This window comes from Archocentrus centrarchus, chromosome 19, assembly GCF_007364275.1.
Source record: "Archocentrus centrarchus isolate MPI-CPG fArcCen1 chromosome 19, fArcCen1, whole genome shotgun sequence".
Taxonomy (NCBI): Eukaryota; Metazoa; Chordata; class Actinopteri; order Cichliformes; family Cichlidae; genus Archocentrus; species Archocentrus centrarchus.
In genome coordinates, this window is record NC_044364.1 from 8,766,525 (window position 1) to 8,794,120 (window position 27,596).

The window sequence follows — 27,596 nt, forward strand, 5'->3', positions numbered from 1 at the left end:
TCATCACTTCCCGAAAGTTCAGTGGATGCCCACCAAATGCCAACACCAACAAGCAACGCTCCGGTCACCTCACTTTGGCAAGACTTTTATGAGTTTCTTTTTTTTCTTGGTGATTTATTCAAAACACTTTAACTCATATGAGTTTTGGGGGTATAAAGAGCAGTTAAATATAAGACCTGGAGTGTGTGAAGCAAAAACACAACAAACTATGAAATCCAGTATGAACACTGCCTTTCCTCTTTGTTTTCAGTGTAACGCTTTGGGAAATACACTCAAGCTAAATTACAAAAAGCAAACTTGCGAGGGACTCAGCTGTAACTCAATAGTTGTAATTGTCCAGGCTTATCAAGAAAAGGCGAGAAAGGCCAATATTTCACATTAGGGAAAAAACCGTGTAATCCAACAGTTTTCTACAGGGCTTGCCAGGGAAAGGCAGCTGCTAACATGCCACGGTTTCTTCCCACCGCCTGATGAAATTGTGAATGTGTATATTTGTGCCTGGCATTTTATTTTAGCTGCTACAACAAAAGGAGAGGACCCTACCACCTGTTGAATAGGCAAAGCGAATGTTTAAATGGCTGAAATTGACCCAAGAGTGTCTGCGTGGCGGCAGGGTGTGGAGAGATTAACTGCAGCTCAGATCTTTAGAATCGTGTTTGCCTTTTCTGGCAAGGCCAACGAGTTTACAGGTGTCAAAGTGGCTGCACGCTGTTTGAAGCTGAGATGTAAATCTGATGCTTCATCGGGAGTGCAAAATCCCCATTATTTGAGTCACGCAGGCTCCATTGGGAAACTTGATCTTTGAAGGCAAATTTTGTGACTGAACTAAGAAGAATAAAGTTTTGCGTGTGATGAAGGACTAATTTGAGTGCTGCAGGTCACCAGACAGTGTTTTATGCTGTGCCAGCAACCTCCACTTTCATTTAGAGCCAGAGTTTCTTCTACTTCTGCCTAAAAACTATTTGGGATTTTCTGGGACTCTTGAAGTTTGCGTTCTTAGAAAAAGAACGATGTAACGCACACGTATCCCTAGACTTGTACAGTTTGTCAAGATTTGCTATTTTAAAGCGATGGGTGATAACGGTTTTCAGACCAACTGGAAAGCGCATGTGAGATAACCTATGCCATAATCACAAGTCGTGCCTGCAGAGACGTGACAAAGCAAGCGATTTTACAAGCTATTGTCTCCGCACTGATCGCTTAACAGCACAGAGCCGGTCAGTATAAACAAACTGAATGATGTACAGTGTCCCCACTTCCCTTCCAATCAGGCTCGGACTGTTTAGAGTTCAGAGGTTACTGTCGGCGTCCACATTGTTCAGTAAACAACCAGCAACTGCCAGATCTGAACGAGCTGTGAGAGGCAGGATGGGGACAGGGGTTTGGTTGTGTCGGTCTAACACCCCCCCCCAGCCTTCTTCCTCAAACTGTTTTTCTGAGGTTTTATGTGCAGGGGCTAGAGCCAGTTAGAAAGCTGTAAAAACGTCCTCAGATGTTGATGACTTTTCAAGCCCGTGTGACTACAGATGTGACAGGCACTGCATTGGGATTTGCAGTTCCTTTGTCAAACGTTTGCTCAGTTTAAGTGATTAGTGTTACTCACTTTGAATGTGCGAACACTTGTGATGACTGCACTTTGTCTGCTGTTATGGGCAGTATCCCCCCCTTTGGAAAATAAGGTGTTATTTTTACCCTTACCTGATTATTAGAAATTTAACCTCAGGCATCAGTGACAGCAGACATTAGAGAAGGAGAAGGACCAAGTTGAAGAAGCAGCAGCAACTGTGAGCAGGCTAAAGCAACGCAAACAGCACCTCTTATAAAAGATTCATCAACTTGATATGTAGAAGGGTTTCAGCTCAGCTGTCAACTAACGTGGGTTATTTCAGTAGGCTGTTATGGCCCATCTGAAGTAACATTATGTCCAGTAAAATAAGATAGCATGACAGTGTTTTCTGACAGTAAATATTCCCATGGCCTGCTTTAGAAATGATTCATATTTGAGACATACTAGTCATTAGGGTTTAGTGGCCAAAATTGCTTCATGTGGACTCATTTTTGATGCCTTTCATTAGAGTTCCTTGTTGTTAGAGTATACCAGCTGCCCTTCAGCTTTGCTTTGATTTAAGAAAGAAAAATCTGTATTACCTATGGAAGCCCGGGTGTGTGTTTAGATTCCTTCATATACTTCTCAGACTGAACAGACAACTAGAACTAGACAAGTTTGATTAGTAACAGACACGACCTCGTCTAGAGTCTGCACTGCCCCCAGCCTTCCCTGCTCCTGTCTCCTCTTTAGAACACACCTGTATTTTATTGCAGCAACTCCATTTCAGACATGACACTCATCTCCCTCAACAATACCACACCCCTGACCTCTGTCATGACATGGACACAGGCAGAAAAGACATGGAAAGCAAGGGCTGGAAATAAAATCAGGGATCCTGGTGTGATGGTATGAGGATAAGAGAAAGACAAAAGGTTTAAAAAGGTTTGTGGAAAGGCATGGTGAGAGAAGTCAGAATCGGGAATGCAAATCTGAGGTAGTGGTTATGAGCCTGCCTATAGCTGGCCTGCTCAGCTTTTTGGATGCAAGCTTGACTTCTGTCACATCTGGGGCTTTTGTAAAGGAGGGTGTTAAACTGTTTATAACCTGATCAGTTGGCTTGGATGACAAACCGTAGTGTCCAGGGGCTTGCACGTGTGTGAAAAGCAATACGCTTCCAGATAGAGCAGGAAATGAAAGATGCGAGAACTGTTTGCACATAAGGACACGCATCTCAGAGCGGATCTGTTGTCAGGACTGCAGCAGATCTCTTTCTGTTATTGTTTCAGTGCAGTAACAGGTCAAATGACTTAAGTTTTAAGGTATGTGACCAAGTCACTGTGGAAGTTTTTTTTTTTTTTTGCCATTACATGATGAATGGCTCTACATCTTAGTGCAACTACCATGGGCAACTGTGGCCTGATATCATGCCATTTCTAACCTCTTGGTGTTGTATTACAGCCGCAGAAGGAAAACTGAGGAGAAGCCAGTGAGAGATCCTCACCGTGAAATTTCAGCCAAAAGATCTTCATGACTATGAGTGTTGGCAGCTTTCACCAATGCTCTTTTTTTTTTTTTTTTTTTTTTTAAATACATTCTGGAAGTGATTTATTTATTTATTTTTAACCTTCATCTGGATCATAAGGCTAAAATACACTGTTATTTATTTGAATATTTTCTTGAGCATCAAGTACAGGAAACAAGTATTATTCTTGCAAAACTTCCAGTATAATATCAGGCTGAAAAATATCACTGCAAATGTGAAATAATAAAAATAAATTTTCCATGAGAAATGCATTGGTTACATGAAAATATGATGTGGTGTGTGGGCAAGGGGGGAAACATTTGGTGGGGTGGCCAGAAAAGCTTCGGGCATAGTATCAAATCATTTCTCTCTGCTATGGTATGGCAAATTAGACATGCTGATTTTTTTTTTTTTTATTATAAGTTACCATGACAACATATGTTTCCAATCATAAAATATTGCTCCTTCTACACTTTCTCAGAAATGACATGGTTACACAAGTATTAGCGGGGTTAGAGTATCTCAATCAGCATTTGCTTGAACATTTTGTAAACATTTAGCACTGCCCAGTGCCAAAGAAAAAGTTAAACTAAGCTTAAACTAATAATCTGGGACATTTTCAGACAATTAGATATCCAAAAACAAATATTTTCTACTCTGTTAATGACTGATGTAACACAAAGTGATCCTTGCTCGTGACTTGTGGCTGGGAATTCTTTCCCAGAAAACTATTTCAGAAAAATATTTCTGACAGCATATGAAGAGTTCACATCATAATGGTAGATAAACAAATGAGTGCTACAGCTCTGGAGCATATTAGAAGTATAGAGGAGCAGCACCACAGCATTGTGCACATACAGCATTTAGTGGAGAAAATGAAAGTGTCTTGAAACTCATTCTGGAAAAATAGCAATAAAACTCTTTATTACTAATACTACTCTTACCTTTACAGGCTCGCCTGTGGGTGATCGGTCTGGCCATGTCCCTGTAAAAGCCCTCCTTGCAGTAGTGGCAGTGGCGTCCTGCAGTATTATGGCGGCAATTCATGCACACCCCTCCACTTTTCCTGCCTGACAGCTTGTATAGCTCCATGTTAAAGCGGCACCGGCGGGCGTGGAGGTTGCAGTTGCATGCTGCAGAGGGAAGAGCAAACCAGTTATCCTACCAGCAAGGGTGAGGATGGATGCAAAAGTTTACAATAACTTGTTGGTATTTATCTCAGCAGTCAAACATAAATTAAGCTGGATGAAACATTCACATGGAGCATGCATAGCAGTAAAATACACGCGTAGTACTAGAGTATGTATATCACAAAAGAGCTAGGAAAGATTTTCCAGTAAGGCAGTAATAATAATAATAATGAGTGGTTTATAATCTACACTGCGTCTGTGTGCTTGGCTGCTATTCCAGAACTCATCAATCAAAAGTGATATTTGCAGAGCTCATTTTCTCCATTTCATAATTAATGAATTCGGCTTCTCTCAGGCCATTAGTTATTAATCACTGGAAAGAGAGACATTAATTTCATGAATCACTGATGAGTAAAGACTTCTCAGATCTATTAAAAGCAAGACCGAGTCAGATATAGGAACGGGCTCGAGCTAGCTGTCTCCTAAATGAGGCGAGCAGAATATATGGGACATGTGAAGCGAGGTTATAGCGCTTCACGGCCTCTCCCAGTTATCCTTGAAATCCAACTGGTTCCTAAATGTCTCTTTTGCTCACAAGTCTTTCCATTGATTCTTCCGCCTATAACCGCATTCACCAGCTCTGACATTATTGATAAACTCTTTTCAGTATCCACACGTGGAGTTTGCATTTGAGAAACCTAATGAGAAACCCACACTTCTTGTTTGTGTAAGACTTTGATCCAGAACCTCTGCTGGTTAAATCAAAGTCAGACTGGGAACCTGAAGACTTGGCCGTGGCTTCAAAGTCGACTGTTGCCGAGCTTAGCTTTAGCTCAAAGTTACCCGCAGATAAATCTGAAAAGCGATAAACAGCAGCAGAGCTGTTTCACTAAAAATGTCAACAGTTGTGGCAAAGCAGGCGCATCAGAAGATTACAAAAGAAAGTGGTATTCATTAACTTTAGTTAAGCTGGGGTGGTGCCAAGGAAATAGATTTCACTAACAGTAAATGTTTAGAATAAAATAAAAAGGTGCAACAATGGAGGATAAGTAGAGACAGACTGGCTGAGGGACTATGGAGACTTGTGAGCGGTCAGTTACAGAAACATCTGAAACTGGCACCACTGATTTACATATTTTAAATATTAACTACACTTTGTATATTTTCTGTCTTACTCGTTTTACTCAGTGTACACATGATCATACTTGCAGTGCTACAAGTTTGACACCATCCTCGTGCCAGATGGATAAACATCAGAGAAAACTGCCTATTATGAGGGTAAAAACCTAGCCTGGCTCTGACCAAAGGTAACCAAATCTGCCAGCCCTCATTAATTAACATGTTATATCTTTTATTGTATAAAGACTTTTTTTGCCCAGGTGCAGTCACTTCATGAAAACACATCACTCTAAAGTTGCTAGGCAGAAAGCCAAAAGGTACTACACCTATATATGAGTTTAAGTGCATAAATACAGAACATAACATACCTGTACCACCACAAGATTCTATTTTTACAATTTATTGTAGTATGGATTAAACAAAACCATTTCCCAGTTTCTGTTAATGGAATTTAAAGACCCAATCAACCTTTGTGTCTTTGGATTAATTTTTTTCTCTAAGGAGTCAGTCACTCTTATGAGCAATACTGCTCCTAAGATTTTGGAAATATCTCATTTTTTTCTTAGCAAAAATATACACATTTTCAGTTATTAAGTAGACTACTGACTAAACGAGTAACCAGCTGCAGGCCAAGTCACGAAATAAGTTTAAAAATTCCAACTTGGTAGAAAATGAGATTGCAGTGCCCCTTTCATTACAAATGTGTAAAAGGTGGCATATAAATGATTTAAAAAACAAACAAACAAATAGAGATATGTACAAACTGTATTCAGAAACTGTATCTTGAAAATTAGCTGTCAGGATTTCCACAACATTTTAGTGTCACAACTACACAGTCACCATCCTCAACCAAGCTCCCTGCATAACACAAATGCAGTAAACTTTAGGCACTATTGCCTGGTCAGAAAACGCTCAGCGTTAGCATGTTGCACAACTAATGTGGCTAATATTAGCAATACCTATGTATCTATGCCAGCTGACCAGAGTTATGCTGAAATACTGTCACTGAAGGACAGTGAAAAACTATATTTAAGACGGAGTTAAAACTGCTAAACAACAACTGGGTGTGGGTTACTGCATTTTTAATGTTGCTTGGTGTGATATAGGGCAACCTAAACTCAGCTGTCTGTTAGTGTTGCCTGATTGTACATATGAGAAGGTAACACTATTGCATGAAAACTTATTGCAATATTGAATTCTGCAAGATTCTCGCCTTGCTCTGGGTCCAGTTCTGGTTCAGATGTGTGGTTGAATTCTGGGGTTTTGTTACAAGCCAGAGGGTAAATCTATACTTATAGAATCAGGACTTATGGCAGGTAACCAATGTTCTTTAGCTTTACTTTTTCCGTTCTAGCCGTTGCAATGGCACAGCACTCTTGCAGGTTAGATGGCTTTGGCAGTGGTAGCTTGTTTTATTTAAAGCTAGAGACAAACTAAAACATTTAAAACAAAGCTAAGACCCTCAGTGTGCAGCACTTATATGACAGATGAAAGACCTACTTTTTATTTTCAGTTGACACCTGAAATGCATATTCATGGGAAATATAAGACTTAGATTAACTTGTTTAAAAAAAAAAAAAAAAAAAAAAAAAAAAAAAGTATAATGTGTGACCTTTAAAAACCCCATCCCACATTTATAGATTTTCATTTCTCTGCTCTAGCCAAGGTCACTTCTGCAGTTACATTAAGTTCAATGATCTGAGCTTTTTGTAATCATTAGAAGGACAGTTTCACTGGAGGTGAATCCCTCAAGCACAATGTTAAGTAATAAGTACCCTGCAAGCAGTGAGCAATACATATCACTATCCATACTCAAAGGAAAGCCTGGCACCTGGTTGGGAAAGAGGCCCAGTCCCCCCACCCCCACCCCACCCCACTTGCAGGCTCTGGAAAAAAGGGGGAGCACATTCCCAGACTGTTTCCCAATTCCATCTGGTTATTATGTTGCCCAATTTGTATGGAATCCTCTAGTTAATGAAATACTGTTTTATGTATAAATTCATATCAAGGCAGAGCTGTTTGTGTAGAGACCCTGCTGGATTTATATGCTGTACTTTCATAGTCTGGAGAGTCGAGGATGAGAATTAACTCTTGACCCTGTTGAATTATCCAAAATGGATATGAAGGCAGTGTTAGGATAGCGGGGCAATATGGAATCCTGAACAAAGATTGAAAATTGAGTTGAAAGCCATTAATCCTTTAGTATGCTCTTAGATGGAGAGACGTTTGTCCCAGGTTTGAGTGGGAAAAACGATATACAGGGATCAATGACGCACTCCCTAAGACTGGTTCATTCTCTCTATGCACACCCTGTGTGTGTGTGTGTGTGCACGCATCTGAAGATCTAAACAGCCTGTCCATCTTCTTCTAAGGGAAATGTGACAAAGAACACACACGTCACATTGAGTGGCTGGGGCTGCAGGGGTGGAGGTGGGCGGTATGGAAGTAGGGGTCTGTGATTGTGATCAAGCATCTCAAACACACACACAGCTGCAAGCACTTGCGACCATTAACACCTTGTAGCAGAACATGAAAGCGATGGATCGCGTTTTCTCCCCGGCTGAAGTACCGACGGACCTCTTATGGCATCCTCCAGATTTACAGCTGTGCAATAAGATCGGCCAACAAAGCCTGGACTGAGCTCGGACATGCTTAAGTGTGGAGAATGTAAAGAAAGCTCCAGAATTTAACCTTTAAATGATTTAGCATGTGTAGCTGTGAAGGCTTTAACAACATCCAGACACTTTGTGACAGAAAGAAAGAGAGCTGGAAAAGAAAAGTTTAATATCTGACGGTAAAAGAAAGATGTGAATGGGGATGGCTAATCAGCAAAAAAGCAAGTAGGTGTTTGTATGCTACCTGCGTGTGTTTTTGTTCCCTGCAGTTCACACCCTCCGTGCTGTTAGCTCAGAGCTACAGCTGCCCAAAGATCCTGGAATGTTTATAGGTTTGTTTTGAAGTGCCTATGCACACACTCATACAGACACCCCCACCTCCCACCAAAAATGCCACCCCTGCCACCATCACCACCACTGCACCCTCTCAACCAAATTAGGCTCAGCGGGGATAACTGAACGCTGTTGAAGGCCATTTTTCAATTCATTAACACATCAAAGCCTCAGTGGTGCTCTGCATAAAGACTCATTTTATCTGCAGGAGGAAGAAAAATGTCATTTCAGTATGGGAAGGACTTCTGTGGGTGGCTGCAAAGTCGGCAAAAAATCTGTGATCCCCAAGTAAATGCGTTTCCTCCGTGGGTCAGTTTCCAATTCAGGGATGCATAAAGTCGGTTTCTCGTGTTGTCGTGGAAATCAAATAACAAACAAGCTACAGGCTTGGCAAACAGGGGGATGCGGAGACCAAAATAAAGGAGGGAGAGGAGGAGAACCCTTTGGAAAATTTTAGAGCAGTGAATTGTTTCACCGCACTGTCATCAAACCGAACAGTGCCAAGTACAAAATTTCAGTCTTGTTTTGACCCGGTACCTTCCCCTGCACAGTTTGTGATCCAGGTGACGCCTACTTTTCAAGACGAAGGAAATACTTCAAGATTGAGAGGAAAACAACACACCATTTCATTTCAGCCATTGTAACAGGTACCTCAACAAGTAAATGCACTCTGAACAAGCTCGCAGGTTGATTCATCAAGTATGCTTGACAAATTGGCCCTCAAAGACCGCGCTCCACAAATAAAATGCAAGTGTGTTTGTGAGCGCACCACCTCTCTCTTCCCCTCCATATGTCAGGGATAAATCTAACCTCATTTTTCCTTCAGCCCAAACAAAGCCAAGCCGTGAGCGCACGGTGAGCACAGCCAATTGATTTTGGATGCCTGTGCAAAACACAAATCCCATGGCTAAAATTGGTCCTTGAAAACTGGAGGGCTCACACCATCACCTTTCCCCTCTTGGCCCAGGCCACAGTCCAGACTTGCTGCAGCCCCCCCTTGGGTGCTCACTTTGCCTGGCCAAACAGGCTCTGCTATATGGGCTGCTGCCATCGTGTGTGTGCCAATGTGTATGCTCGGTGTGTGTGTGTGTGTGTGTGTGTGTGTGTGTTTGGGCTGAGTTCCACCTGGCTGCTCCAGCCACCTGCTCGGGGCACCAAGGGGAACACCCGGTTAATTAGCTCCTTATTATAGCCAAGCCAGTGTACAGTGTGAATACACACACACACACACACACACACACACACACACACACACACACACACACTAGTGATAAGTGCCTTAAGAAGTAATAACCGCTTACAAAACAATAAGGAAAAAAAAAAAAAAGTCCAACAGAGGCAAGTCATAAGCAGATGTAAGCTCTGCTGGATCTGTAGACTCTAATGAGCTGTGGACATCAAGCTGAGACGACAATGACTTAAAAAGTCAGAGCTGAGAACTAAGAGGAAACTACAGTTCTCTAGCTCAGCTGGATGTATTACACACACGGTACAGTATGCAAGAGCTTCTGCCTTTGTAACAAAGCCACTTTAACTCCATTTGTTCTCTCCCCCCCTTCACAGACATCTTTCAGTTCTAGATATGATACCATGTCTCAGACTTCCCCTCCCTCTGATGGGTTCCTGTGGTTAGCCTCACGCCCTGGGCTTAAGAGGCAGCTCTTGGGAGCCCTTTTGAACTTAGAGTCCCCTTAATACCTCTCCCACCCCTCCTCCTCACTCCTTTTACTTTCATAAGACCCCATCTCAAAATGCTGGTTGCTTGTCCCTCTTTTGCTCGTTTCCTGCTTCAGCCCTCATTCTCGTCCACCTTCTCCTTCATATCCACTTTCTCTTTCTGGATGGCATCAGGCAGGGAAAGATTTTAACAAGATTAGGCTGGAGGGTTGCCAGATTGGGGGCCTGGTGTCAGTGGAGAGTTGAGTCCTTAGCTCTGTTCCCCCTTACTGGTCCACTTCATATCCCTATGTCTAAACATTGTTATCTCTGTCCTGCCTCCACTTTCTGTTCGTCTTACTTGCTCTTTTTTTTGTGTGTGTGTGTCACAGACAATATCCTACGATCAGGAGAAGAAACAGAGGATGTTTGCAATCAAATTATCACGGAGAATCAGCAAGAACCAAGGTAAACTGCTGCAGTTTTTGCCTTTGCCTTGACTCTTGGAAGGCACAACCATGATGTAGCCTTTGGGCAATGCATGAGATGCTTTGGTTGCACTAGAAATAGAAAGTGACAGATGGAACATACTGTGAAAATTCACCACCTTGGCCAGAGATGACAGCAGAAATGGTGGAGAACGGTGGCTTGAACCCCAATAATAGCTGAACATTTTAAGCTGCTTTGGAGTTGTAAAGGTGCTTCTCCAATGGAGTTGAACACAGTCTTCTTTTGACTTCATTTCAAATGTAATATTCAGAATGCAAACAACGCCAACGACTGATCAGTTATATCAGTTTTTCCCCATCTGAGTCAGGTATAGACATGAATGAAAACCTGTTAAAAAGGTAGCTGACTGATTGTCGTGCCCTCATACTTAAACATGTTTTCTCTTAATACCCTCTGAAACTTGTTGCCACCAGCAATACCGGCTGGCAGCCAAAAGACCTTTTTTTTTTTTTTTAGGCAACAGAACACAAACACTTGCTTAATTCTTTGTCATCATTTCGTAATATTTTGCCTCTTCGTATATTTTTGCAAGAGAAGAAAAAGGCTGATATCAGCAAGGCAAAAAGCATGAAATACAAGACAGCAAGCGTGAGTTTGTCCAGGCAAGGAGTGAATCTCTGAAGCGTCTGCTACAACAAGGGCAGAAAGGAAGACGGTGCTGGAGGTGAAGGGCACCTCAGGAGGTGATTGCTACCATCTGTGGGAGAGAGTAGATGTGGGCCTGGGAAAACAGGGTGGGCGCACACACACACACACACACACACACACAGCAGCTCCACCAGTTTGCTTTGGCACTGGGATGAAATGCTACATCCCATTTCTAGATTACATGTGGCTCTCACACATGCACAAATGCAAGGGAGATGCAGACGCACACAAACACGCACTCGCTTGGCCTCAGGCAGCCTCGGAGCATCCAGCATTTTAACCCAGCCGACATTAGCACTGTTATTTGACACTTTGCTGTCCTTAACATTTGTTTAACCATGCTTCATTCTTGCCAGAAAGCCTTTATGGGTGGCTTCGCAGAATGAGAAATGCATCAGTCCCTTGTGGGTTGGCCATGAACCAAAGCTGCAATACTGACAGAGGAAATAAAGGCAAAGAGCAAAGCTACAGTCAAAGTGACCAAATCCTGCTGTCTTGCTGCTCCTGCTTCACATTCTTAAAGCACACACACCACCAAAACAAAATTCATAGACCTAATGTTATGTTTGTTGGCCTCGCCATACCATAACTCCTACGTCTCACGCTAACTACCCCAGAGGCACGATTTTAAAACAACATTCTGCGGCTGTGTAATTATTTGAAAGCACAGGAGGTTTTTTTTTTCAAAAAAAAAAAAATCACTTTCCTTTACTCAGCAACCCCCCCCCTTCAGCAAGCACACATACAAACATCCCCTGCTCGTTCGAGAGCAGCGCTGCAAGTAATTGAAGTGTCGTTTCCCCGTTTGCCTCCATGGAAAGGCAGCAGAGTTAGGAGGGCTGGGAAGGTCTTCAAGTCACTTAGTGAAAGTAGGAACATGGAACATACATGCTGTTATATCACAGCAGCTGTGGCCTTTTTTAGCCATCTATATTTAGCATTTTACTAAGATTCATATCATAATTTCCTCTAGAGTCAGATATAAAAAACAGTTCAGCTGAACATGTATCATTTCAGTGCTGCTTAACCAAATGCTCCAGGCTCTAACAATCTCTGATGATGCACACAAACCTTGCTCTTCTCTACGCTGAAAATCAGATGTTGATGCATCTTCCCAAACTCTGACAAGGTTTCATTTTTGGCATGTTTAAGAATGAGGTAATTTCTAAAAAAGCTCTTAAAAAGTGTCTTGATGAATCTGCTCTATTACTGGAAAATGGGCCTGACCTCTGCTTGCCCTTGGTAGAGGTGAAGGAGGAGGAGGAGGGGAGGGGAGGGTGTATGAAAGGATGGAGGCCTATTTTGAAATTCTAATAAGGATTGAATAACCATCTGCCCCTTGTCAGTGAGAGAAATGAAGAGGTGGAAAAAGAGATATTAAAAAAAAAAAAAAAGAAAGAAAGAAAAGCAGAGAGTTTGCGCTTCTGTGGTCTTCAGAGTTTCCAGCTCTGAAAGCTTCATCAGAGTAATGGTTCTGAGCATGTGTTGTTGGCTGGCCTCTTGCTTTGACACCACTGCTCTCGCTAAGAAACCCATCTGTCAATGTCCCCCTAATTCCAGCTAATAGTTTCCAAAAAACTTAATCCGAACCCACCAAAAGCCACAAGGCCCCCGTAAAGTTTGAGATGGCTTGTGACAAGACTTGCAAAATCTGTCCGTTCTTGCTTCTCCTTCCTCTTCCGCTGTAAAATTCACATTTTAATACAACCACTGTTTCATTAGTGTAGCAGACATGATCTAATAGCATCTACGTATTATATAACAGGTAATAACTTTTTTCAGAGGTAATAACTAATTTGTGGGATTTCCTTCAGGTGATGACATGGCCTGAGGTATAATGAGAGTCCACAGTGAATAGTTCTTTGGTTGATTGGTTGTTTAGTTTCAAATTAAACTCTCCTTCTTGTGCAAAAACAGAATACCATATCATTCATTCTCCCCGTGGACCCAATATGTCAAATTTCCTATTCAAAATATTCAACACCACACCCAAAGACGTCAGCGGAGCAGAAACACTCGGCTTTTGCTGCTAACCGCTGCTCACCTGCATTTCTGGCAAATCAGGCAACACAGCAGTTCAATCAATCTTTAAACGACCTCTCTATTTAATGCATACCAGTGCGCCTGATTCAACACTGGAAGCAGATCTGGCTCGGTGGGCCACTGGGGGATGGATGGTGTCTGGCCCCGAGCTCGCAGCGTCCCAGCAGTACTCTGGACTTCCTGCAGGTTGAGTACAAATGAGGGAGAGGAAGGGCTGGAGAATAGAACAGCTTGTTGTTGCAGCCAAACAGGGCTGAGACGGCTGTAGACACAGCCAAGAGCAGAGAGCTACAAGACCATAAATTATCATCTACTCAGGATGCCACATTGTCGTTGACTCCACAAGAGGGCTCTTCATCTTATAGTGTGACTTTGGCAGATTCAATTTATGGCATGATATAGTGTCTCATATTTTTAAGTTAACATAAAGTATTTACATTACGAGATCGGCCACGCCAGCAGAAAAGCCCATACTCCATCACAACCACAAACCAAATAGCTCTTATCCATCTGTTTCCTTATTCTCTCCTGTGGCTCAAACTCTGAGCAGATAAATCACAGATTTTTCCATCATGTCTCCCTCAATACAAACAGACACGCTCCTTTACGAGGCTGCCCTCTCCGACTACTACAGCAGGGATTTGTAAACCAATGTCTTGAGGCAGGATTCATAGAGGGGGAGGCGGCAGATGGGCGTGTGTGCGCATGGCTTGTGTCTGGAGACGCTGCATGAGTCTGCCAAGAGCACAGACAGTAATACTGGTGCAGGGCATGTCAGACATTTAGCAAAACCCAAGAACAATCAAACGATTCTGTTAGAGACAAGGTTCTAGCCGTGCATGTTAAGATCTAAGTAAAGACTGATAAGACCAAAGCCTTGCACAATGTTTAAAAAGAACTTGAAAGGGTAAAAATCAGCTAAGAGGCACATAATTTCCTTAGAACTGACTCAGGCTCTGTAGCAGGGTGCGAAACAACTTTTGATGTGGCTCTAAATCTGCCCACTCTGAATTCCTCATTACCCACAAACCGCCTCCCGATCAGCTTAACTCCGTCACCCTTGCACGAAGGATCGTGACCTTTCAAACTCTCCCTCCAAACCCAAATAACCCCAGGACCTCTTATGACACCTAAGGGAGTCCTCAGCTATGTAACTTACCACTCTTACAGTTTCTCATTCTAAATACCTACACCTCACTGCCACAACAGCATGCCTCAGGGCTCACACTGTAGCCCCCACCCCTTGACTTGTGCTCTGTCAGAAAGAAAATCAACAAGGCAAGGAAGCATTTTCTTTTTTAAAAAAAAAAAAAAAGGGGGCTTTTATATATCTCTCCTGCTACTTTAAGAATATTTTGGAAGTGGTTCTACTGGAATAAGCTGTAAAAAGGCTTGAGGAATGTGAAATTAGGGACAACTGGGACTAGTTTTTTGGCAGATTGAGATGTGTGATCAGGTATAGCGTGCGACTAGCAAAGACCTTTAACTGCCCTGTATCAACACTGGGATTAGGTCATCATAGTTGGCCAGTGGAGCCAGGCTGTTTAGTCCAGAAATCCTGGGTAAAAGTGACATATCAATCCCACAGAGAAGAGATCTACGGAAAACGGGTGTAACACTTCACAAACGGCTACGGGACATTTGAAAGAGGCTGTGCGCAAAAGTATGATGGTGAAATCACTGAGGGATTGACAGGATATTGTTGGAGAAAGGGATAGGTGTGTGTGTGCCTGCATCTGTGAGCTGAGAAAGTGAGGGTGTCAAGGACGCTGGAAAAGCCAAAGTAAGGTAGAACTGGCATGGGAGATTTCAAAATACAGGCCGAGGAAAGGATGGATTTGTTGGCCAGTCTAACGCTAAAACAGCCTTGCTTGTCTGGCTCTGTCACCCTCTGTCCCCTTTAAACAGATCTGGCACTGTTCAATGCTATATGTGAACTCGGGCCAGCTCACAGGGCAATTACAACATGTTAGAAAAATATACTGTGTTTTTCAGTGTTCTGCTCCTGCTTTTTTCCCCCCTCTCTGGCTGTAATTTTATTGCATTACGGGTAAAGGTTAAGACGGGGACAGTGGTTTTTAATATGGTTTTATTTTCCTATGCCAACACATTTTTATGACAAGCAAAATTAACCTGAATTGAGCTCAACATAAGTCTATTTACACCAACAGAGGACTGCTGTAAAAACTACCAAAGAAACAGCCACATATCGGAGAATGAATCCTGATAAAAACACGACTAATACAGCATTTGAGCAAGACCTTTGTAAGGCCATAAAATTGATGTATACACTAAATATCGCATCTAAAGCCTGTTGTAATAGACAGGCCTAATACTATACAAAGCTAATCCATTTACATTACAAAAATTGCCATAGAAATTGCTATAATTTTTCTTGGCAAGCTTTCAGAGCATGTCTGAGTGACTTTTACTGAGTATGTCTTGAGGTAAAGGCAAACATTCCTAAATAACATTCTTGGATGTCTTAGCTGCAGCGGTGTGCCAATTTCTCGAGCTGTTGTCATCCACTGTTTAGACTTGCTTGTGCAAAACAGTTTTTTTTTTTTTTTTTTTTAATAGACAAGTCCAGAATTTAGTTGAGTGCAGTAGCCTTGTTTTCCTCTACGGGAATGGGAAATGCAAGAGGCTGATGAGAAATGAAAAGAACGTATGGGGCTTGTGTTTTGAGAGTACTTGCCAAAGTTGCCAGCTCAACCATGGCATGCTACCACAACTCTTCACCTGCATAAACACAAACCCATCCGGTATGTTCTGGCAGCATCATTAATTACTCTTATGACAGTCAAACATAGGTCGTCTGAGTCATATTTCTCCTTTTCTACATCTCGCTCCCTCTGCTTGTGTATAAATTCATTTTGCTGTCCTGACTTTACACTGCTGCCCTCATATTCCGAAAATGAATAGTGAAAAGGGAATGCTATGAAAGGATCCAAGAAAATCAACAAACGACTTGTATTTTCAGGCATTTCCTAATTTTCATCAACTCAGCTAAGACATGCAACCAAAACTTTGGGTCAGCTTCACAACTGTTACATTGAACTTTGTGCAACAGGGTAAAGTCCAGTTTAGGAATTTTTTTTATTTACTGTTATTTGAAATCTAAGTTCTCAGAAAATCGCCTCTTTATGTTTGTCTGCAGGCTGCAATGCTAAAAGCACTCCAAAAGAGCTCTACAGCAGACAAACAAAAACATGGCTAAAATCACATAAAGGGTGACAGATAGGAGGAAGAGACTTACGCAGACATTCATTGGCCTCACGAGCATTGGCCCTCTGCCAAGGTCGGTCATAGTGAAAGGGCTTGCAGCGGTCACATTCAGGTCCTTCTGTGTTGTGTTTGCAGTCGCACACCAGTTTGCCTTCCTTGTCTTTCAGACAGCGTGAGGCATGACCATTGCACTTACACCTCCCGCCCACCTGGAAGTCTCCCACTGCATAGAAATAAGTTGGCAGTGTTGATGTCACTGCCATGGGGTCATCGTCTCTCCCTCCAGTGTTGCTTCCAGCCCCCAGTACCAACTCCCGGGGTAGCTGGGGCCGGCTAAAGACCACACGGATATCAGTGACGGTGACCCAGTCCTGCAGGACTGGGCTGTTGTCAAAGTCTTTACCAGAAGGCCGTCCATCCAGAGTGCTGAAAGCTATAAGTCCTCCAGACAGTGGATAAAGGTCAGTGTGACCATCTGTGCAAAGAGCCTCCTGCTCATTCTGCTTGGTAATGGTTGCTTTGTTGGGCCGGTTGTACATGCGGCGGCACTGTGAGGAGTAGAACTGGTAGGGCATCCATGTTTTGCCATAGTCCATGCTTTTGTATATGGCCAGGGATTCAGGTCGTGGTGAGCAAAACTGAAGGCTGACGTAGGTAATCTCAAATTTTTTACCCAGCGAAAGGGTGAGAGTCACATTGTACGGAGAGGTGTTCAGATTCTCCGACTGCCAACAAGTGAGGTTGTGGGCCGAGTTGAGGTCAGTGAGGTAGGATGCCGGGTGGGCACGGCGAGGGTCCGCTGCATCACAGATTTGGCACGTGCGTACAGAAGGACGCTCATCACCCCGCTCCACCACACTACAGGAACGGGAGGGCGGTCGGCCACACACGCTGGACACAATCACCTCCTTGCCGAAGGCAGCATTGATAAATTCAGGGATACACCGACGGGCTGCACCTGTGTCATCATAGCAGGGGTCCGGAGGGGTCTGCTGCCCTGCAAAAGGATTGGCGGCACTGTGGTTGAAGGCCGAGCACACCAGGAGGCACAGGCCCAGCAGGTACCTCCAAGGTTCCCTCATCCTGCTCAAGGGGCCTGTGTTTGAATGTGTGTGCACTCCTGCAAGGACGAAGCTTTGTGTGTGCACTCAAGTGTGTAAACTGAGTGTCTGCGTCGCTAGACTGATGTGTCAGTGTGTGACTTTCCCCCCCGTGTGTGTATAATTTGTGAGTCGGTGGAAGAAGAGTGTCTGAGCTCAGCGACCCTTCACTTCAGCCTGACCAGAGCCTTTCCTGTAAGAGAGAAATAAACACAAAGGTCAATGTCATCTGCATATTTTTACCATAACAGGATAGAAAATGAAAAGTGGCACTGATGTAGTGCATAAAAAAAACAACGTTGTGCATCTTTAAAACCAAGTTATATTTGTCCTTATAAAGGGAAATTAAATAAAAATCTTCCTGTACAGCCACAAACGAAATGTTTTCATTGACTGAAAGCCTGTCAAAGGATCAGACAGATGAGAGGCCCAAGAGAAAGAATGTGACCATTTAAAGAGAGACATAAGTGGCTGCAAGTAGCTGCATCCTGAATTTCAATGCCGGCCTCTCATTCACTACTTGAGTCCTACGCTCTATGCTATTCAGGTCAAAACTGGCCAAGCCTTCTGGTCATGCTTGAGCAGCATGGCAGAAGTCACCCCATAATCCCTGGTGGTGTGGCAAAGCAGTGAACCGTGTGTGACCCTGGTCAAAGCACGGCTGCAAGCGCTGGTCCTGGGGGGGGGGGGGGGGGGGGGGGGGGGTCTATATACGAGGACAGAGCTGTAGTTACTTGCTAATTTTTGAGGAATTTTACAGGAAATCAACCGTTGCAACACTATTGTTACACAGTGCTGACCCTAAAGAAGGCAGCTTTGTATTTATTCACTAAACCAGAAAATTCCCCAAAAGTGATGGGTATTTGAGGATTAAACTCCAGTCTATGAAGCACTTTTCAGGCCTTTCTGAATCACTGGGTCAAGATCGGTACCTGGATGGCATCATTCATAAGCTCAGAGTTAGACGAGAGGCCGCTTCGTCCCTGAGAGAGAAAGACTGAGGGGCACAGGGAGATAAAAAAGCCCCGGAGCAAAGGAAACAGACAATAGAAAGAGATGTATATGGCTTGAGGTTTCTTCTTCCTTAATCCCTTTTTTACTTCCCTGGATGTTGAATCTAGAATAGCCCCATTTCAAAGCTGACAGCAGCGGGGTTGAGAAGGCACCCCAACCCTCTTTGTGAGGTATTTATTAAATTACCATGTATCACACCCACCTCCTCCTACCCTCACACTCTCTTATACTGCAGAATCTCTCTTCATCTTTGTAGAACAAAAGGCTTCCTCTGGGGCGAGCTCCTTTTTTTGTGTTGCATTTCTCAAAAAAAAGACCCAAGTGGCTTAGTAAATAGGATGATTCTTCTGCACTTAAGTACTTGAACACATCCGTTCAGTCCATTCTCAAGTATAATTCAGATGCTTAGGGAAAAAAAAAATAGCATGATTGAAATTGGCAGCAGTCTCTCACACATTATAGCCTGTAATATATGGTGTAATTTTCCCAGCATTTACCATGTAATTTTTTTAAATTTAGGTTTTCATTTTCAGTAGCTAAAATGTGCATGGGCAGATACAGCAGAACAACAGATTAACAACTGTCAGTTTTAAAGAAAAGAACAATGTATATTTGGAGTATTTAAAAGGAAAGAATGAATTATTTGTGTTGGTTTCAGCCTTACATATTCAGCCCATTATTTTCTGTTTTTCAGAATATATTTAAAGAGTTAAGAGCAAAGAGAAACATTGTGTTTATTAATATTTCTTTAGAATTCAATTTAATCATATCTGTTTAAAAAGACTGATGTTACATGTTGTTGGTAATCACCTTTATGTTATTTTGTATTTATGTTTAGGCCAGGGCATGACTCCACAAACCTTTGCAGGTCTGAAGCATATGCTTTGAGGGTTGTACTTTCTGAATGATGCAAAGTTCCTCCCTTTGAAAGGTATCACCACCTGTAAAAACAACTGGAACCGATCAAACCCTGCACCTCAAAATAATGTGTAATTACAATGTAAGAAGGGGCCCTTTCCTCAAAAATACCTAAAGGTTAATTGAAATAATTCTTGAACTATAATTTGTATCTCCTTTGTTTTAAAGTATTCCAAAAGGTACTCATTCCTTAAGCGCACTTACAGTATTTGTCTCTTCTTTAAACATGCCAAATGTTACTCTGTTGTTCTACTGTGCCTACTGGTAAGTATTTATAGATACTTCAAATTAAAAACCTAAATTCATAAAAATTCTAGAGGGAATCCTGGGACATGATGACACCATAAGTTGCAGGATGCAATATAAAGTGCTACAGCAGGAATTTAAGTATATAAGTTGGATAAGTACATCCTACAACATCTGCGCTCCGAAGTAGTCACTCAGAAATAGAGAGAATTTAACGATGTCAGCATAACAATAAAAAAAACAAAATATTTCCTACATGCAGAATGGGTTGCCGTAATCGGTTTGGAGTAAGAGATCCCACCAGGACAGATAAGGACACAGATCAATTGCATGTGTTTGCGGTCAGGAAGGTTAAAGTGGTCATGCAGACGGGAGTTCATCAACCAAAAGCACTCTATCAAAAGACTGGCCGTGGTAAAGCTGGTGGGCTTGACACCCAGTGGGGAGGGCACAGAGAGACCGATAGAATTAGCAGCTCATTAGCATCCAGGCCGAGTTTCCATCAGCAGCACGCTCATCTGGGAAAATAAACTGCTGGGAGTCTGTGGAGGAGAGAGGAAATAGGGGACAGGAAAAAGGTATAGAAATGATGACCGTACTGAAGATTTTATGGACAAAAAAACCCCAAAACAAACAAACAAAACAAACCCAGAAGAATTGTCAGACAAGAGACAAGCCTGCATAAGACAAAAAAAGCATTTTGGTAGGTAAGAAAGAACAGGGGCATGAGAAGGAGAGAAACAGTGAGGGGCACGACAGTGATAAAGCAGAAATGACTGGAGGGAGGGCAAGCAAGGACAGAGATGAATGGGAGCAGTAGGAGAAAGAGGGAAAGTGACAGAGATGGAGGGAGGGGGCTGAGGGAAGGACATAAAAAATGATGGAGGAAGCAACGGAGGGAGAAACAGAGGGGAGACAGATTAAGGTAGAGGACTGCACGGGTCTCTGTCTGGACTTTGGATGACTAAATATGGTGTGGCCCATGTGCTGTTGGGCCTGCTGGGAGACTCTTCCAGGGTCTGGTGCTGTCAGGCGCGTCTGGCAGATGAGTGTGTAGGTTAAACAGAGAGAGTACAGTGACACGGCTGTTTAATTCCACTCAGTCCGCCCTCTGAAATAGATGCCAGCACGAACAATCAGAAACAACAGCAAGAAAATAAAATAAAAATAAAAATCTGGTCTTTATTAAACAACAAAGGCTTTTATCCCTTCCACTAAAAATCAGCCTCTGTATCTGTAAGCTCTGCTATGATGTCAGTATTGAAGTGTAGCAGGTTGACCTTTTAAATACTAAAAATGTGTTTCAGCAAAAAGTTGTCTGCTTTCAGCTTTGACAGTGTGTTTAACAAGCCACAACTTCCCGTCAGTGGGAAAGATTTAGTCTCTCATTAAATGTGGTTAAAGTAGCAACAGCTGCAGGCCAGTGTCTCTGTCCTTCTGATTAAGACAATGAGTCCCACACAGAAATGTTGGGTTAGTAAGCTGAAGCTTTTTGTAAAAGCAGATTTACTTACATTATTCTTGTAAAGAAATATTCTTATTGTTGTGGGGAAGAAAAAAAATAATCATGCAATATTTTTACAGCCTCATTCTTGCTAAGACTTAAACGAGAAGATTAATACCGCTCTCGTGCCACTGAGTGTAGCTTAGCACAAAAAAAAAAAAAAAAAAAAGGAAACAGTTATCCCGGCTCTGTGTGAGTGTTATAATCTGGCTGCCACGTCCCTAAAGCTCACTAATTAATAAACTTCAGTATAAAGAGGTCACATTCAATCTGGATACACCTCTGCATTTTATGCTGAATGCCTACCCCCATCATTTAAGTTAAAAAAGTAAAAAAAAAAAAAAAAAAAAAAAACAGTTCCCATTATCAGTTAAATAGCTGCTTGGAGTGCGATGACAAATACAAACTGCATATAAGGCAAATTTTGTGGTTTAATGGCAATGAAAATGCCAAATATGCCAACATGCTACAATCCCCAAATCCTAGGCTGTGTTAAATTATTTGCTCATTAGTAATATGGCCTCATTTGTAAATGAAAGAATGAGAATAATATGGGGTTTTCAGATTTGAAGCCCCCCCCCCACATAACATGCTGTTCCTCGCTATAAAGATTACTCAGGCCATTTGGCAGTCGGAACAGATTCAGTGGTTTAAAATCAACCAGTGAGAACCCAATTAGGGAAGGTTGATGATGAGGGGCAGCAGGAAAGGAAATTAGATTAAAGAGATGTGGGTGAGGAATAGAGGGAGCAGAAATTCAGGAAGACGGTGAGAAAGAGTGAAAGAGAAGAACGGGAAGATGACAGGGTGGTCTGGTGGTTTCAGCAGAGACATTCCAGGGAACGTTTTTTCAGCTTCTCGCTGTCACCAGGAGATCATCCCATGTTGAGTTGTCTCTCTTTCAAGCGTGGGCGCCTCTGTCAGAGTTCACAGATTAGGAAAACAGAAGTCGCTGAGAGGCTTTATTTGGCTTGGGTGAAGAAGAGGGCGCCAGGGGAGGTGAGGATAGGACAGGGACCAGCTGAGCCACTTTGTATCCCCAGTGGGAGCCGTTCCTGCTGTTCTTGAGAGACGGTGTGGTGGCCACACTGAAACCGGGAGTGAATGGAGGCCTTCTGCAGTGACTGTCTCAGATGACAGCAAGCTGAGGTCCAAATTGGTACCCTGCTATCCCTCCAGCCTGCTGCATAGTAATCCCTAATGGGGTTATTACTGGCTGCCCAGAATCATGATGGGATTTTTAATAGGCTAACAACAGGGCCACCTCCATTCACACTATCCTGGTGGAAAGATGCACTGTATGAAAATTATAAAGCTGAATAAGAACGCAACCACGTCAGGAATCCCCTACATCTACGCTAATCATCTATTTATCAATTACTAGTTTTCTCCGTAAGATAGCAGAAAGTGTTTTTAAAAAAAAAAAAAAAAAAAGTACAAACAAATGCCAATCACAAGTTTAAAGTACACACATTCATTCGTTTCATTTTACCTTTTGTACCACACCTATAAATAATGAATTGATGCCATTTATGAGAGAATAAAGCAAATTCCTATATTTGGGAAAGTGAAGCCAGCCATAAATGACAGCTACGTTTGTTTGATCAACTAGCAGACAAGTTACTATTCATGAATCACATCCATGTCCCTTCTGCATCTTTGTGCACATGCAAACACCCACATCTGAAAAGTAAATAAACCTGTCCGGACCAATCAACATGACTGACAGGTCTCGGGTAACAGGGGTCAGATATTAGCAGCCAGAATCCCACTTAATGACGTCCGTCTCCACGGCCGCGAACATCCTACCATTTGTGTGTATGTGTTTGTGTGTGTGGACGACGTGTGGGTGAAGGAAAGTCTGAGTATCTCACTGGCATTCATTAGGGACTGAAGAGAAGGGGGAGAGGAGCAGGGAGGGCTAAGGAAAGGGGGGTAAACTTTCATGGCTGAGGGCGTCATTAGCACAGGGATCACTAACAAATTTTTAAAGACTGCTTATGCCTTCTCGGAGGGTGTGTGTGTGTGTGAGAAATGTGACAAATTCTCCAATTCCAACCTTCAAAGCTGTTCACCATCACCTTACTGTTGCATCAAACTGCTGTAGCTGAGTCCATGAAATAGTAGTGGATGTTTCTGGGATAACAGAAAGTGGTTTGAAAGCGTCTGTGTGGTTTGAGACACAGCGGGCAGATCCACAGAGTATCATAAAACATCTAGGTGAAAAATATTTTCTACCTTTCTATCTGACAGAAAGAGACACTGCAGGGAGAAACGCTGAACGCCCAGCAGAGGAATGCAGCGGCTTCTTTGGCCCAGCCCACACCGCTGGCCCGAGTCTGACAGCAGTTCTTTAAATCAACAGAACCTGATCCAGAACCAAACAGGAGGAGAGAGGACAGACAGACAAGTTAAGACAACTCTCAGACTCTGGATTGGAAGTTGTGCTGTGTTGATCTTTGCATTTAGTACAAAAGCGGAAGAAAATTGCTGATAGGACATCTTGTGGTATTTTTTTTTTGCCTCCGTTAAAGGAGGGTTCAGTGAGGTGAGCATGCTTTCGGTGAGAAAATTAGAAGTGTAAGGGAGTGGAGAGGACATGAGCAGGCAGAAGGTTTGAGGCATTACTCATGAATTTGCGCAGGATTAAATGGGGTTAAACTGGGAGAACAGAAACAGGCAAATATAGAGAAACAAACACAGAAGACCTTTGGTTTCAGTTTTTTGTTTTCCTACTTAGAGTCTGAGGAGTAACAAAAAAATAAAGAACTATGAGGTATTAAGATCTTTGCTTTTTCAGTTTTCTCCCCTTTTAAACATTTAGTCATGGACAAAAAACAAACATCTGCGATATAATATCAAATTTTAAAACTAAAGCAATAAAAGTTTACCTTAAATACAAAATAAAGTATCTGGCTGTCCAATTGTATAGTTGTACCCAAATGAAACAAATCCCACTAAACAATAAGCAGCTCAGAATCCATTTGATTTGAGTCACAGGATAACGGATCTCACGACAATATATAATTATACTGGGATCTCTCTGAACATGACTAAAAGCCATGCTGCATTACAGGATACAGGAGACATATTTCAAAACAAGATTCTAAAACAACCACAAAGCTCCCACAAGGAAAACGTTTTCTCCTGGATTTTTAACTGACAGGGTAATTGAGTTGAGAATGAAAGGCCCAGAGTCAAAAAAAAATTTATAGCCACCTATGTCCCGCTGTGATCCGTTTTCAAATATAAGAAATATTTCCCCTACATGTGCTGTCAAGATGCGCTCGAGAGGGATGATATCCTCAGTCCTGCGATGGCAGGCACAGTAACAAATTCCTTTAACACTGGATGAAAGCTATCAAGTAGCAGGGGTTACAGAGATAATAAAGACATGCAAGAAATGCTGAACTTCCCAAAGTGGAGTGTTTTCAGTATGCGGTTGGACTGAGGGCTGCCCTATTCAATATTTCCCATGGACATAAGCACGACCCAGACCGCAGCTTGAGAGGCAGGTGAGCTATTCCTGGGCATGAGAGGAAGTAACTCGTTCAGAGGCACGGAAGGATTTAAGGAGAAGAGAGGTGAATGCTCCTTTAAAACCCTTTGAAGGTTGGCTGCGGTAGGCAGAGCCGCGGTTTTCCCAAAAAGCCCCCCCTAACAGGAAAAACGGTCTCTCTCTCGCACTCTTTTTTTTTTTTCCATTGCATAAGAGCAACCTCTACCCCACAGTTGAAAGCATGGACCTACTTGAAGTGGGGGGGGGGGGCTCAAATCATTTTATTAAGTGCTTGAAATACTCAGAAGGTTGCGTTCATTCACTCCTTGATGGACAAACAAGTCATGTTTACAAGACACTATCGGATGCCAAAGCTTGTGACTCAGACTGCTTCACCTCTTCCTCCCCATCTCGATCGTGCTTCATTCTCCCTTGAGGCCAATGTTACTACACCCGAGGTGATTTTTTTTTTGCCTGAAGGTCAGAGGTCAGAGTGTAAAGGCCCTAACACTTTTCCATCACTACAGATGTGTCTGTGTGTATCCAAGTCAGATAAGCATACTGATAGGTAATAAGTGGTGCCAGATACACACATGTGGACCTCACACACACACACACATATCACTGCATCTGGATGAAATCTGTAGCTAGCAAATGCAGGCCTAGCATGGTGCAGGAAGTGGTGGGATAAAATGTGAATCTCTGCCTCAGGGTCCTCTTCCCACAGTGAGATACAGCTTGGATATCACACTAATGAATGGCGGGTATTTTAACAGAGAAAGTAAGCAAGTACAAACACCTAATTTGTCACTCAGAGATATCACACAGTCAATTAAGTCAGCAGTGAGATAGCATTTCAACTTCATTCTCACCTCTGAAGGGGAGACAGATGCTGCCTGAGTGAGTGCATATAATGTGGGTACTCTATCACGCCACATTCAGCTCAACAGCTGCATATAAATGGAAGGTTGGAAATGGTTAAGAGAGAAATATATAAATTCTACATGGTATAAAAACTCAAATTCTTGCATTTTCTGTTTTATCCTTGTAGGTATCAGAGTCTGAATCAGCTGTATTGTGAGTTCAGTGATAGCTTCTCCTGCAGGCTCGTGGTTGAGCTTACCTTACTTATTAATCAGCCTATACTATTTATTCAAATGGCAAATGCTTGACTCAAGCAAGCGGGATGATGTTACATGCAGCAAAAACAGAGCAGTACATCAGCCTGGGAGAAACTGAGATATAGCATTACTCCCCCCCCCCCCATCAAACTGCTGAAGCCACAGAAGGAAAAATATAGTGGAAGTGTTGACTTTACTCGTTCAGGTGGATGGAGCCAAGATTCAGAGGAATCCTGCTTTTCAAAGCAGAAGAAAACAATCTGCTTGTGTTACTGCAGCTTTAGCCATCTCCATCCAGCTGCCTTTCTCTGGGTTTCATGAACACCACATACAAAGTGCATGCATCCGCACCTTCAGGAGTTAATAAAATCTGTACTATGTTGCTTTGGATTAGCTTCCACATCATGTGCCTTCAGCTGCTCCTGGCTCTACCTCCCTCGCTCTGTCACTGATGGAAGCAGGGTGTGACGCAATTAAATAATGATGATTAATTTGTGAAAACAGGGAAGCAGTGGCTGTGCTCCAGATGAACAGCCCTTCACTTCAGACATATTCAACTCCCTTGCTTTCTTCTGGCTTCAGCTTGACATTTCACATTCTTTCTGACCTTGGCGAGCAGTGAGGTTTCAGAGGCCCTCTTCATGTTCTGATTCCAGTCATTTGCGGTGAGAGTGAGAAGTAGGTCAAGTGGCTGACACTGTTTCAGTGTGCAATAGGGGCATACTTTAAGTCTATTGAAGCAGTTAAGATAAGCCATCAGTATGGGAATCGCTTTCGCTTCCAGGCTTGTAGCTGCTTGAGAGCAGAGGGTAGACGAGCTTGGGGAGGTTGAAGCTCATCAGTGTTGTCAGGGTTATTGTTTCCTGTCACACTCTCACAGGAAATGGACTTTGGTACAAAAATCTATTGTAGCATCATCAGTTGCTATTTAGAGTTTTGAGAGATTGCCCTGGCTTTTAATAACAGAAGTGATTTTTCCAAATGGGGCATTTTATCTCGTTAAAAACCTGTTTGTTTTTTAATTACACAAATGTTTGTTTTTTCAAGATGCACGTGGTGGCGTGAAAAGGGCGGGGGGGTAATATTAGAAGCGGCCAACGCACTGAGTGCGGGCAGTGCCGACTAGGACCTGGAAGCTGTTGCATGCAAGCTGGCTATGTAGAGCTCACCTCTTGCACCTCGCGTTAACGGTTAAGTCGTCGGCACGGGCTGATATTGTCGTTTTTGCGGCGACACGTGGGCCAGGTGTAAACCGACGAGGCTGGCACCTGTTTGTGATGTCCGCCTCTCTGATCCAGCGCGTCCCGGTGATTCAGCAACCCAAAACTTACAGTCCCACGACCTCAGTCTGTAATGCGGTAATAACAGTCATTGCCTTCATTTAAAACAAATAGCAGGTCTGGACAGCCCGTCACAGCAAGTGCCGTGAGTCACTTATTAGGAAAATAAGTGGTGCGTAAAATTGAGATCTGCTCTCCGCAAAGACACGGACACGCTGGGTGTGTAGCAAATAGGCACAGTGAGTCCCAAATTATAAACTTACCCCTGTGTCAAGTCGTCAGTGTCGCTGATTTTGTACTTTAAAAGACGTCCCTTGAGAGAGATCCAACTTAGCATCAAGACTCCTGTTCCATCGCAAATTGTCCTCTCCAAACGAAAAAGTGACGCGTACTTTCTCACATTCGTCTCCTTAAAATACTTAAAGGACAAATGAAACGCGGCATAGACATGAGTGGGTAAGATACCGGGAGGAGATAGATCGCTGAAAGCATCCACGTCCGACGCTCAGAGCGACTGAAAACTGTCCAGTACATCCATATGTAAAGTGAGCGCCGGTTAGG

The 27,596-nt window shown here is 42.8% G+C and overlaps 1 protein-coding gene across 1 annotated transcript in view; it reads right to left on the minus strand.

The window, feature by feature from the left end:
* ntn2 (netrin 2) overlaps positions 1-27,553 on the minus strand; it is a 39,788-nt gene extending 12,235 nt beyond the window's left edge. Inside the window, exons 1-3 of the mRNA XM_030755851.1 lie at positions 27,299-27,553; positions 16,385-17,646; positions 4,016-4,204 (exon numbers count right to left, since the gene is read on the minus strand). Of these exons, the coding sequence (XP_030611711.1) occupies positions 4,016-4,204; positions 16,385-17,435 (1,240 nt within the window). The 5' untranslated portion in view covers positions 17,436-17,646; positions 27,299-27,553. The remainder of the gene's footprint in view (positions 1-4,015; positions 4,205-16,384; positions 17,647-27,298) is intronic.
* Between the last annotated feature and the right edge of the window lie 43 nt (positions 27,554-27,596).